Source organism: Nerophis ophidion, linkage group LG11, assembly GCF_033978795.1.
Source record: "Nerophis ophidion isolate RoL-2023_Sa linkage group LG11, RoL_Noph_v1.0, whole genome shotgun sequence".
Lineage (NCBI taxonomy): Eukaryota > Metazoa > Chordata > Actinopteri > Syngnathiformes > Syngnathidae > Nerophis > Nerophis ophidion.
In genome coordinates, this window is record NC_084621.1 from 15,967,416 (window position 1) to 15,980,657 (window position 13,242).

At 39.0% G+C, this 13,242-nt stretch overlaps 1 protein-coding gene across 6 annotated transcripts in view; it reads right to left on the reverse strand.

The window, feature by feature from the left end:
- Window positions 1–13,242, reverse strand: part of ago3a (argonaute RISC catalytic component 3a) — an 86,966-nt gene that overhangs the window by 17,227 nt on the left and 56,497 nt on the right. For 4 of the 6 annotated variants that reach the window (XM_061915161.1, XM_061915160.1, XM_061915156.1 and 1 more), the window contains 5 exons: window positions 10,993–11,115; window positions 8,623–8,756; window positions 8,129–8,313; window positions 3,582–3,741; window positions 30–120 (listed from right to left, as the gene is read on the reverse strand). In XM_061915161.1, coding sequence (XP_061771145.1) covers window positions 30–120; window positions 3,582–3,741; window positions 8,129–8,313; window positions 8,623–8,756; window positions 10,993–11,115 — 693 coding nt within the window. Of the gene's footprint in view, window positions 1–29; window positions 121–3,581; window positions 3,742–8,128; window positions 8,314–8,622; window positions 8,757–10,971; window positions 11,116–13,242 lie in introns of all 6 variants that reach the window. The other 2 variants (XM_061915159.1, XM_061915158.1) reach the window with 1 other exon arrangement.

Below are 13,242 nucleotides of genomic sequence, written 5' to 3' on the forward strand. Positions count from 1 at the left end.
TTTTTATTCACTAAGTGTGGCAAACTCACTGCAGCAATCGAGGGCTTCTTTCCATCTCCAGCAGGTGGATGTGTAACGTCGGCTCCCAAGAAGATGACTGGCTGCTGAAACACTGACGGTCTGTCGAGCCACACAAGACAAGAGTTCTTAAGGCCTTAGTGGCCACATGCGTGGACAGCACCTTTTAGCTCTTATTTCCAAAATTGTGCACACAACTGAATTGGGGTCTTATGGCCACTTATGTGGACACCTGTACTGCCATCTGGTGGTGTCAGAAGAATATAACATAGAATGGAATTTGGGAAAAAAGATTAAAAATAAGAATTAGCATGTCACTAAACATGAAGTACATGTTTGTTACTCATGGACTAAGTACATCTAATCAAAATATGATTCTTAGTTGTTATTCTAATTAGGGTCAAATAAGCCCAAAAAGCAAAGAGAAATAAAAAAAGCATATAAACTAACAGCTTGGGCCTTAAGAGAGCCACTTGAATCTTGCGTCACAAGGCAGAATCCAAACTGCATGGAAGGATGCCTTAGTTTCTGTTCTGTTGCAGACTATCGGTAACACACGGAAAATAAAACATTAGATCACCTTTCTAGATGGAAAACAGCCAAAGTTAGTCCAGTGCATCTCAAATATTTTCTGTTACGCCCCCCCGAGGAAGACGAAAACATTGCACAGTGTCGGGTCCGGATTGACTAGGCATGTGTGTGTGCTATGTACAGTATATATAGCGGAGTAGCGTGCAAGGACGGGAGTGGAAGAAGTGTCAAAAGATGGCGCTAACTGTTTTAACGACATTCAGACTTGATTTCAATCCATAACGGAGCAACATCTCCTCATCCGTAGTAACAATGCCGGAAATGTGTCCCGTGAAAAAACGTCTGACCGGAACTCTCTAATAACTAAAGTTCCTTGGGTAAATAACTTAAACTCACTACACCGGTATGTTTGAGTGCTTTCATGGTGAGTTTACCGACAGATATAAGTAAGAACTTTACACTACTTTATATTAGAAATGGCAACAGTGGAGGATGAATGTCACATAACAAGAAGATAGAGAAAAAGGAGAAGCTTATCGACTGCGGCATCGACACGGACTACAAAGGCGGCCGTGGGCAATTTTTCAAGATTTATGCAGATGTCAAATACAGATCAGCAGGTACCAGAAGGTAAGAAAAGTTGCTTTTGCATAATATTGCAAAACAAAACACCAGGTAATATGCCTTATTTTATACACACAGCATAATAATACTCCTATGTTGAAGCACAGTTCAATCCATCAAGCGGTGTGGCTTCATAGCTTACCAAAGTCCTACTAAAACATTTTGATAAGTCTCTGAGCGCCATGTGTGATGTTCTATATTTTCAATGGAACATATACAATTTTAGTGTTTACTTGAATCATATTGCCATTAAAGTGCAGTCTACACGTCTCTCTTATGTTTGACTGCCATGTACTGGTCACACTTATCATTACACCATGTACCAAATAAAATAGCTTCAAGGTATGTAAGCGCAACCAAACTTATTCCTTACATTAGGCACACTGGGTTATAAGGCGCACTGTCCAGTTTTGAGAAAAACGTGCGCCTTGTAGTCCGGAAAATACGGTAATAATTTTTTTAAAGGGGAACATTATCACCAAACCTATGCGAGCGTCAATATATACCTTGATGTTGCAGAAAAAAGACCATGTATTTTTTTAACCGATTTCCGAACTCTAAATGGGTGAATTTTGGCTAATTAAACGCCTTTCTGTTTATCGGTCGTTTAACAATGACGTCAGAACGTGACGTCACCGAGGTAATACATCCGCCATTTTCATTTTCAACACATTACAAACACAGAGTCTCAGCTCTGTTATTTTCCGTTTTTTCGACTATTTTTTGGAACTTTGGAGACATCATGCCTCGTCGGTGTGTTGTCGGAGGGTGTAACAACATTAACAGGGAGGGATTCAAGTTGCACCACTGGCCCGAAGATGCGAGAGTGTCTCCCGCCAGACCCCCATTGAATGTGCCGGACTGTCTCCACATTTTACCGGTGATGCTAAGACAGACATGGCACAGAGATGTATGGCTAACCTGCAGATGCATTTGCAACGATTAAGTCAACTAAATCACAAAGGTGAGTTTTGTTGACGTTGTTGACTTATGTGCTAATCAGACCTATTTGGTCGCAGCATGACTGCCAGCTAATCAATGCTAACATGCTACGCTAATCGATGCTAACATGCTATTTACACTAGCTGTATTTACATTTGAAACTAGATACCCACATTTAATGCGAAACAAACACTTACCAATCGACATATTTAAGTTGCTCCAGTGTCACAAAATGCGAAAGTCCTGATCGTTTGGTCCGCACATTTTACCGGCGATGTTAACAAGGCAGCCATGCTATGGGCCACTTCATTAGGTACACCCATGCTATGGCGGAATAGCGTCAATAGGTATTCGCTCAATAGCTTCAGTTTCTTCTTCTATTTCGTTTTCGCTATCTGCCTTCATACTCCGACCATCTGTTTCAATACATACGTAATCTGTTGAATCGCTTAAGCCGCTGAAATCCGAGCTAATGTTGCTATATCTTGCTGTGGTAACCGCCATGTTGTTTGTATTGGCAGCAATGTATGACATCACAGGGAAATGGATAGTCGCAACGCAAATAGCGAAAATCAAAAACTTTAAAGCTTTTTTTTCGAAAAATAAAACAAGCCACTGGGAACTGATTTTTATTGTTTTTAACCCTTTTCAAATTGTGATAATGTTCCCCTTTAAGGAAAACCGTAGTTTTTACCAGTGGATGATCATAAACCTTACTCATTATGGGAACACCATAGTTGTTGGCAGTTATGTCAAAGAGACGGATCAAGATTTGAACATACATTGTAGGTCAGAAAAAACTAAGAAAAAGGGAAAATAGTTTAGATTGTTACAGAGATAAAAAAAGACAGATTTACGACTTGAGACGCAAAAATGACATGCCTGCAAGTGCTGCATATGCTTCATCATATTCTGGCATGGCAAAAAAAAAGCATGTTTTTCGAGATCACACTGGCCCATAATACCCTACATCTTCAATACGCCCAACCAATATTTATTTGCGTTTTGGCTCTTCTTTGGATTTTTTGACATACAGCGTCTTTCTTTTCTTCCTCTGATTTCCTCCTCTGGTATATTTAGCAGTAAACGCTGTGACACAAGCACAGGTATAGCGATCTTCCAGGTGGGTGTTTGGCAGAAGTGCTTTATTGAATACAAGTTCGCACCATGCACGCGCTTCACTATATGTCGCGTCAGCCAATGAGGAGGTTTTCTTTGTGGGCTCTGCTCACAACCTCCTTTCTCTGAATCCTGTGGTTAGATCTGGAGGGGTTGACAAATGATTTTGTCTTCCTGGGTTTTATTGACTAAATTACCTAATTATAAGGCAGACATGTTTTTTTCCCAGAAATTATTACTGTTACAATATGCTGTATAGTGGTAATATGATTTTTGTTAGTTAAAGAATATAACTTAGTGACCCCAGCTTTAATTAAGGGTGTGAGGCACAAAGAGTCATCGTTTACCGTTGGTGAGGCACCAGGATGTTGTTGATGCCTCCCAGCTTCACGTTGATCTTGAGGCAGAGGTTGGAGAGGGTCTGAGGCGACGTCTTCACCACGTTCTTCACCTGAACACATTGCGTGGCCATGCCCAGCAGAGTGTCGCCCACGCGCTTCACCTCCGCTACAAACGAAAAGGTATGGCAACATGTCAGGAATTAAGACTAGCACATATTTATGGCCAATGAAAAAGAAAAGTAGATCCGACGGCCATTCACAGTTCAGCATTCATGTCCCTGCATTTACCTTGATTTGTTTCTCTCTTCTTTATATTGTAAATAATGTTATGGTAACTTGAAAGAAAGTGGATTGATGTTGCAGTGAGCACTGTCTCACGACTCACTTCCCTTTATTTTGGGAATTTTGCCTATCGATCGCAATCATTATAAGAGATAAGACGACGGACGTTCTTTTTTTTATGCAGTCCAACTCTTAGATAAATGTCAGGGGTGTCCAAAGTGCAGCCATTTGCGGCTCGCAGCTAATCGTTGACCGGCCCGCCACACATTCTGCAAAAATTCCAAAATTGATTGTATTGCAAAAATAAAAATAAAAACATTTAAAAGAAGTGGAATGAAGTGAAATAGTGGCAATGTTGACACAAAGCCATGAATTGATTAACGTGGACTTAAACAAGTTGAAAAACTTATTCGGGTGTAACCATTTAGTGGTCAATTGTACGGAATATGTACTGAACTTTGCAATCTACTAATAAAAGTATCAATCAATCAATCAATCAATCAATCAAACCTGCCATGCAGGCAGTTTTTTTTTCCTTTTGTCTTTATTTTCTTTTTATTCCATTGCTCAAAAAATAAAAGGACAAAAAAATCAATGTTATAATGAATTATTACTTAAAAATTATCACTTTAAAATATTTTATGTGGAAAAAATACTGCATATGTTGTGTGGTTGCCATATAAAAACATCAAAGTTTTGACAAAAGAGGATAAAACAAACAAAATAATAGTTCAAACTTAAAATCGACAGATATATCGGAAGTAGATCTTGAAATTGAAGTGTTAAAAGTAAAAAATTGTAATAAAAATGCATCACTTTATGAGTGGGGAACCTTTCGGATCTCAAATATATTTAGTAGGATTTTATTTAACTTTTCACTGTGATTACTCAAAAATATTAAATAATTCAAATCAATGGTGTGCTGCATTATTGATCTTTGAAGGCTTTAATTGCTAAATAAAAGGAACTCTCCTTAAGGAATCAATAAAGTACTATCTATCGATCTAAATACTGCATATTTCAGTTTTACTATAAAAAACAAAGTTGTCTTTGACAGAAAAGGCATAAAACCTTATTTGTTTTACTTTATATCAACCTCAAGTTGTTATAGAGATTTACTGTAAGCATTAAATAAAAAATTGTGATAATAATTAGACTTATTTTTAACATTTTAGTGACTGAGACCCTCTATGCTAAAGATAAAAAAAAAGTCTATATATTTTGTTATGGTTTGAAAATGAAAAATATCAAAATGGCCCCCGCATGCTTAAATTTTTCCATGCGCGGCCCTCTGTGGAAAAAGTTTGGACACCCCTGATATATGTAAATACAAGTCTCCTCATAATGGAGTCCACGGGAGGTCCTCTATTCAGCCCATAAATTCCTCTAAAAAAACCCAACAACAACAATACTCCATTTACATGTCCTGACTTGAAGATTAACAACGTATCAGCGTTATTGTTATTATAAGCGGTAACGCAGACAAACAATTTTTAGTGCTGCTGTGATCAGAGGGAACTAACAATTGGTTCTGCTATGTTGACATCATCGGAGGGTGAGCGGCTTTCTCGCCTCAGAGCTTGTGAAAGTTTTCTAGATCATAAATAATGGCTCTCACCTTGATAGTAGAAAGATGAAGACATAATCCCATGAGTTGGTCAAATTTGGCATCCAATTGTGACGCGGAAATGGCGAAAAAGACTCTTGGTTGCAACCCCTTTTTTTCTTCCCGAGGATTATGAGTTGTTCGTCGAATAAATGAGAATATATAAACAGTTGGCACCCTAGAACCAGCAGATCTTGTACAGTAAGTGATGTTGTATTATGTTTGTTGGCTCTCATGAAGCCAGTAGTAAGTAAAAATCAGTGATGTTATCGAAGGGGGGAAAAAAGGAACGTTGTGATGCGTTGTTTAAATTAATACGTTGCTGAATACTTAAAATGATCAAAATACATAAATATTACATATTATAAATGTGCCTGTTTATACTCTACATACATACTAACATTGTGCATATAAAACATTCATGGAGATGTTTGGATGATTTTTTAAAAAGGGATTTAAGCTCCATTGTCAGCAGACTTTTGATTGTATTTATTTACAAATGAGAATGCACTAAAAAAACTAAAACATATGTGTTCTTGTCTTACATAAGGATTGCGAATACAATACTTTTTTTATATATATACTGACAGTATTTTGTCTTTTATTCACAATCCCTATATGAGACAAAAACACACATTTTCTCTTTTTAATGCATTCTAATATGTAATACAGGGCAAACTTTAAAAAAATGTTAATGTCGTGCAAAAGTCCATTCATGTCAGCAATTCAACTTCAAATGTAAAACTAATATTTGATATAACTCCTTACATAAAAATGTAAGATAGGTTGTTGTAATATCAATGGTTTTCTTTTTTAAATCGCTATAAGCCATAATCAAAGTTATATCAAAGAAAGGCTTGAACAATTTAGTACTTAAATAAAATGTTGAACATACACGACAACTTGTCCTTTAGTAGTAAGTAAACAAACACTCTGAGTTAGCCTGCTGACGTATGCAGTAAAATATTGTGTCATTTATACACCTATTATTTTGTACACTAAGTGAGGGACAAACTTTAAAAAAATATTAATCTACTTGTTTATTTACTGTTAATATCTGCTTACGTTATATTTTAACATGTTCTATCTACACTTCTGTCAAAATGTAATAAGCACATATTCTTCTCTTCTTTGATACTTGACATTAGTTTTGGAGGATACCACACATTTGGGATCCGATCTGATACCAAGTAGTTATAGGATCATACAATGGTCATAATATAAGTCATCATGTATCCAGGGACGTATTTCCTGAGTTTATAAACATTATATGAACTTAAAAAAAGGAAAAAAGATTTTGTGATGCTAAAAATTTCGATGTAATCATAGTAGTATCGATGAGATACGCTCGTGTACTTGGTATCATTACAGTAGATGTCAGGTGTAGATCCACCCATGGCGTTTGTTTACATTGTGATGCTGGTGAGCTATTGTATCCTTCTACGGTGTGTAGTGAAGCATGTTTAGCTATTTCTTTGTCCTGCAGTGATAATAATACTTGTAAGAAACTTACTTTATTTGTCACCATGGAGGCGAGGATCGCTGATTTAAAGTAGCTAAAACACTGAGGACGGAAACCATGTCTTAAAGCACCTCTTCCTGAGGGTGTTTCAGTGTTATAACTTCACCTTTATCTTTAGTTTGGGGTGTGGGGGTTCTACAATACTAGTACCGGTAGACTGTACAACCCTCATGTGTATTATTAGGGACCGAATATCCCTTTGGGACAGAGGACCTTATTGTATTTCTAAGGTTTTATTATTATTATCATACCGCCGCCTCTTTGAGCTGTAATTTGACCCCCTTAACATGCTTCAAAACTCACCAAATTTAACACACACATAAGGACTGGCTAAAATTGCAATCTAATAAAAAAAACAAACCCCAAAACTCAAAATTGCTCTCTAGCGCCCCCTAGGAAGAAAACACAGACAAAACTGGTTGTAACTTCCGGTTTGAATGTCGTAGAGACATGAAACCAAAACTTCTATTTAGGGCTTACTTAGACCTAAATTTCATCCATTTACATCCTTCAGCAAAAATCAACAGGAAGTTGGCAATTACCCCTTCAAAACAAAAGTTTTGCAAAATCATGTCACGTTTTTTCAAACATTATCTCCTCTGAGCGCGTTTGTTGTGTCGGCTTCAAACTCGCACAGGAGAGAGAGTGAAACCTTATGATTAAAAGTTGCGAAAAGAGTTTTAATAACTGCTCCGGTTTTGATTTTACAAGCCTTCAAAGAACGGCTGCGCTGATGCTGCTGCCATCTCAAGATGGAAGGAAGCACCAGCGTGACCACACAATGCAGAGAAGGTAGGTACTGTGCGGATAAAGATATGTTGACTGGGTGAAAGAAGGAGGCACCAGTTTGACTCCAGGATACAGAGAAGGTAGGTAATGTGCAGGTAAAGATATGTTGTCTGGGTGATGGCAGGAAGCACCAGCGTGTATGGGTGACAGAAAGAAGCACCAATGTTACCCCAGGATACAGAGAAGGTATGTAACGTGCAGGTAAAGATATGTTGAATGGGTAAAGGCAGGAAACACCAGCAAAAGTCTGTCCCGTCCATCGCTGCTTGCAGCTTTAATTGAAGTGGTTTTGCTATTCTCTGGGGAGTCGTTGACTAGCAAAAGGCTGAGAGTCTAGTACACAATATTTCTTACCGTAGACGGGTGTTTTTCCCGGCAGGATGACGATGATGAGCTGCAGTCCAGCGTAGGTGTTCTTCAGGTGTCTGAACATGGGTTCCACGCTGTCCGCTCCCTGGGCGTACTTACAGAAGCACGGCTGGCCCTGGATGGGCATGCCAGCATCCTTGGAGATCTTACGTAGCTGGTCTGTGAAACCCCTACAAAAGGAGGGAGGCGGTGTTAGGAGAAGGCAACTTTTGAGTATCCAGTGGTACACATTGACTACAAAATTATACCATTTAATGTTATTTAAATGCACACAACAATTGTTACAACTACCAAAACCAGCTTTACTATCAGCAAATAATAGTCTTTGAAACAGTAATGATCCATTTTATTGACACAGTTAGAATAAATTGAACAGTGTTTATTATTATGGTTCTTGTTTGGAGTAAGTTAGAACTACAATCACAATAAAGATCAGTGATTATCATGAGCTCTTTAAAAAGATCAGCAGATGATCTCACTTGAGGATCTCCTCTCGACACTGCCTCTGCGTGGCGAAGCAGGCGATGGCCCACATCTTGATCTCCACCCCGGTGTGGAACTGCTTGCCCCTCATGTCCCACACGCCGTGACTTGGCGTGGCCACGGTGCGATTCTGCAACGACATTGCAGTCTCACTGCACCTTCCAGTGAATGTTTGTGCAAATATCACACATAAGCTTGAACTATGGGTTTATATTCTGAAAAAAAAACTAAGTTCAAAATACATTATCATATATTTATTCAGTGGTATCCAAAGTCAGGAGGCTATTTGTGGCCCGCAGCTCATTTTTCCTTACATAAATAAGGTTCAATACAATCAAAACATTACTAAAAATAAGGGCTCGCCAAGTAAATAAAAATATGCAAGATTTATGAAAAAAAACATGTTATCACAAATAATGCTGAGATGTTAGCTTTTTTATTTCATGCATTTTAACTGTTTAATATGTCTTTAGCATCAATTACTTTGGATTTATTTTTGTGTGTTCAATCAACAAAAAACTATTAAAGTGCATTCTTCCAATTTTCTGTGTAGACATTCCTGTATTTAATTTTTTTTAAAAAGGCACAAAAACAATTGGTTGCTGCTATACAGTGTATCTATCAAGCTTGAGCTACACAGCTTTGGAAATATACAAAAGCCAAAAGCAGTGACGTTGTCACGTTGTGTAAATGGTAAATAAAAGAGAATACAATGATTTACAAATCCTTTTCAAATTATATTCAATTAAATAGAGTGCAAATACAAGATACCTTAAGTTCGAACTGATATTTTTTGCAAATATCAGCTCATTTGGAATTTGATGCCTGCAACATGTTTCAAAAAAGCTGACACAAGTGGTGGTAATGCATCAAAAAGCAACATCGGTGTGTAAAGGATATCACCACATGGGCTCAGGAACACTTCAGAAAACCACTGTCAGTAACTACAGTTGGTCGCTACATCTGTAAGTGCAAGTTATTAGCTCATTTGGAATTTGATGCCTGCAACATGTTTCAAAAAAGCTGGCACAAGTGGTGGTAATGCATCAAAGAGCAACATCGGTGTGTAAAGGATATCACCACATGGGCTCAGGAACACTTCAGAAAACCACTGTCAGTAACTACAGTTGGTCGCTACATCTGTAAGTGCAAGTTAAAACTCTACTGTGCAAAGCCAAAGCCATTTATCAACAACATCCAGAAACGCTTCGCTGGGCCCGAGCTCATTTAAGACGGACCGATGCAAAGTGGAAAAGGGTTCTGTGGTCTGACGAGTCCACATTTCAAATTGTTTTTGGAAACCTTGGACGTTGTGTCCTTCGGATCAAAGAGGACAACAATTGTTCTAGGGTCAAAGTGTAAAAGGCAGCATGTGTGATGGTATGGGGGTGTATTAATGGCCAAGGCATGGGTAACTTACACATCTGTGAAGGCACCATTATTGTTGAAAGGTACATAAAGCTTTTGGAGCAACATATGTTGTCATCCAACCAACGTTATCATGGATGCCCCTGCTTATTTCAGCAAGACAATGCCAAGCTTCATAGTAAAAGAGTGCGGGTACTAGACTGGCCTGCCTGTAGTCCAGACATTGAAAATGAGTGAAGGCTAAAATATGAGGCAGGAGACTGTTGAAAAACTTAAGCTGTACATCAAGCAAGAATGGGAAAGAATTCCACTTCAAAAATGTGTCTCCTCAGTTCCCAAACATTTACTGAGTGTTGTTAAAAGGAAAGGCCATGTAACACACTGGTAAAAATGCCCTTTTTGCAATGTGTTACTGCCATTCAATTCTAACTTCATGACTATTTGCACAAAAACATACGTTTCTCAGTGTGAACATGAAATATCTTGTCTTTGCAGTCTATTCAATTGAATATAAGTTGAAAGGAATTTGCAAATCATTGTATTCTCTTTTTAGTTACCATTTACACAACGTGGCAATTTCACTGCTTTTGGCTTTTGTACTAAACAAATACTACACTAAATGAGCATCTAAGACTAAGACAGATCCAAAACAGACACATGTTAATGAACACTGTGGCTAAGTCTCAGCAAGAGGCTTCTTTGGCAAATCTTTTGATAGATTTCATTTTTGGAATCCAAAACTTGTGCGAAAGTGACAAAAAAAAACAATCTGCTTGTTTACTTTTGCAATTAAAATAGCAGACGTTCCTATGTCAAGAGAGTCAGCCACAAGAAGTCAAAACACACACACACACACGCGACAGAAACCAAGTGTGTTAGTTCCCCTTGGAGACGAGGCGTGATAAAAGAGACTGACGAAAAGGGGACAAGCACGTCAGACAAACACAGAGAATGAGTGTGATTTAAAAGAAGGGTACCATAAAGTGCTCTGTGCTCACCCTGCCGCCGTATTGCAGCATGGGGGCGGGTAGCACTCGCCCCGTCACGTGGGCCATCTCGTCGCGCACTTTGAACTGGAACTCTTGGACGAAAGGGTCGGCGTCGTAGTTGGCACTCCGCACCTTATGGGGGAGAGAAGAGGGCGGAGGTCAGGCTAAAAACGTCTTATATGTATGTGTATATATATATATATATATATATATATATATATATATATATATATATATATAAATATATATATATATTAGGGGTGTAACGGTACAAAAAAACTTGGGTTGGGTACGTACCTCGGTTCAGAGGTCACGGTTCGGTTCATTTTCGGTACAGTAAGAAAACAACAAAATATACATTTTTTGAGTATTTATTTAACAAATTTGCTAAATCTTCCACCAAAAATATATTTCTTAGTGGAATATTTGATGTGAAGTAATCGGAAACTTGGATAGGTCAATAATTCATAATAACATTGATTTTGATTCAATATTATGTTTTGAGCAATGACAGTTTGAAAGAAAAAAAAAAAAGGTTGGTTTTATTAGTCAACGTTGCAACTTTTTCTAAATTACATTTAGCCTTTAAGCTTTTTTATTTCACTTTTGTTTATGTTTTTGTTTATTTTAATAGTATCTTTAGAATGTGCCGTGGGCCTTTAAAAGATTACAGTTGGTACAAAATGCTGCTGCTTGACTTTTGACAAGAACAAGAAAGTTTGATCATATTACGCCTGTACTGGCTCACCTGCACTGGCTTCCTGTGCACTTAAGATGTGACTTTAAGGTTTTACTACTTACGTATAAAATACTACACGGTCTAGCTCCATCCTATCTTGCCGATTGTATTGTACCATATGTCCGGGCAAGAAATCTGCGTTCAAAAGACTCTGGCTTATTAGTGATTCCTAAAGCCCAAAAAAAGTCTGCGGGCTATAGAGGGTTTTCCGTTCGGTCTCAAGTACTCTGGAATGCCGTCCTGGTAACAGTTCGAGATGCTACCTCAGTAGAAGCATTTAAGTCTCACCTTAAAACTCATCTGTATACTCTAGCCTTTAAATAGACCTCCTTTTTAGACCAGTTGATCTGCCGCTTCTTTTCTTTTTTCCCCTGTCTCCCCCTCCCTTGTGGAGGGGGTCTGGTCCGATGACCATGGATGAAGTACTGGCTGTCCAGAGTCGAGACCCAGGATGGACCGCTCGTCGGGACCCAGGATGGACCGCTCGCCTGTGTATCGGTTGGGGACATCTCTACGCTGCTGATCCGCCTCCGCTTGGGATGGTTTCCTGTGGACGGGACTCTCGCTGCTGTCTTGGATCCGCTTTGAACTGAACTCTCGCGGCTGTGTTGGAGCCACTATGGATTGAGCTTTCACAGTATCATGTTAGACCCGCTCGACATCCATTGCTTTCGGTCCTCTAGAGGGGGGGGGGGGTTGCCCACATCTGAGGTCCTCTCCAAGGTTTCTCATAGTCAGCATTGTCACTGGCGTCCCACTGGATGTGAATTCTCCCTGCCCACTGGGTGTGAGTTTTCCTTGCCCTTTTGTGGGTTCTTCCGAGGATGTCGTAGTCGTAATGGTTTGTACAGTCCTTTGAGACATTTGTGATTTAGGGCTATATAAATAAACATTGATTGATTGATTGAGCTGTGGGCCGCAAATGGCCTCCGGGGCACACTTTTGACACCCCTGCTATAGATAATAAAAAATAAAATCTGATAAATCTATGGGTAAAAAGCAGAGCCTGGAGACGCATGCGCGTTTCTCATAACTCTCTCGCTCTCTCTGTCTCTGCCCCTCCCTCACGAATGCTGCTGCGTGCTCAAATTGTCTTGTTTTTAACCCTGAACGTACATTGAAAATACACGCAACCCTAACTTAAAATGCCTGACATTTGAGGCATTTAAGAAACTCCACCCGGACAGCCCCGCAAATGAGGACATGTCTGGTGAAAAGAGGCGGTATGGTCAGTCTATCGTAGCCCGGTCGCTGCTAGCATGCTGTGTGTTGTGCCTTTACACAACATGCGGTACGCTACTTAATATGTCCGTCTGGAAACTCGTTCGGTTGGAGGGTCTTCCAGCTCTGATTTTTATATGTTGTCCTAGCCCGGTCACTGCTAGCATGTGTACTCGTTCGGTACACCTCCGAACTGAACCGAAACCCCCGTACCGAAACGGTTCAATACAAATACACGTACCGTTACACCCCTAATATATATATATATATATATATATATATATATATATATATATATA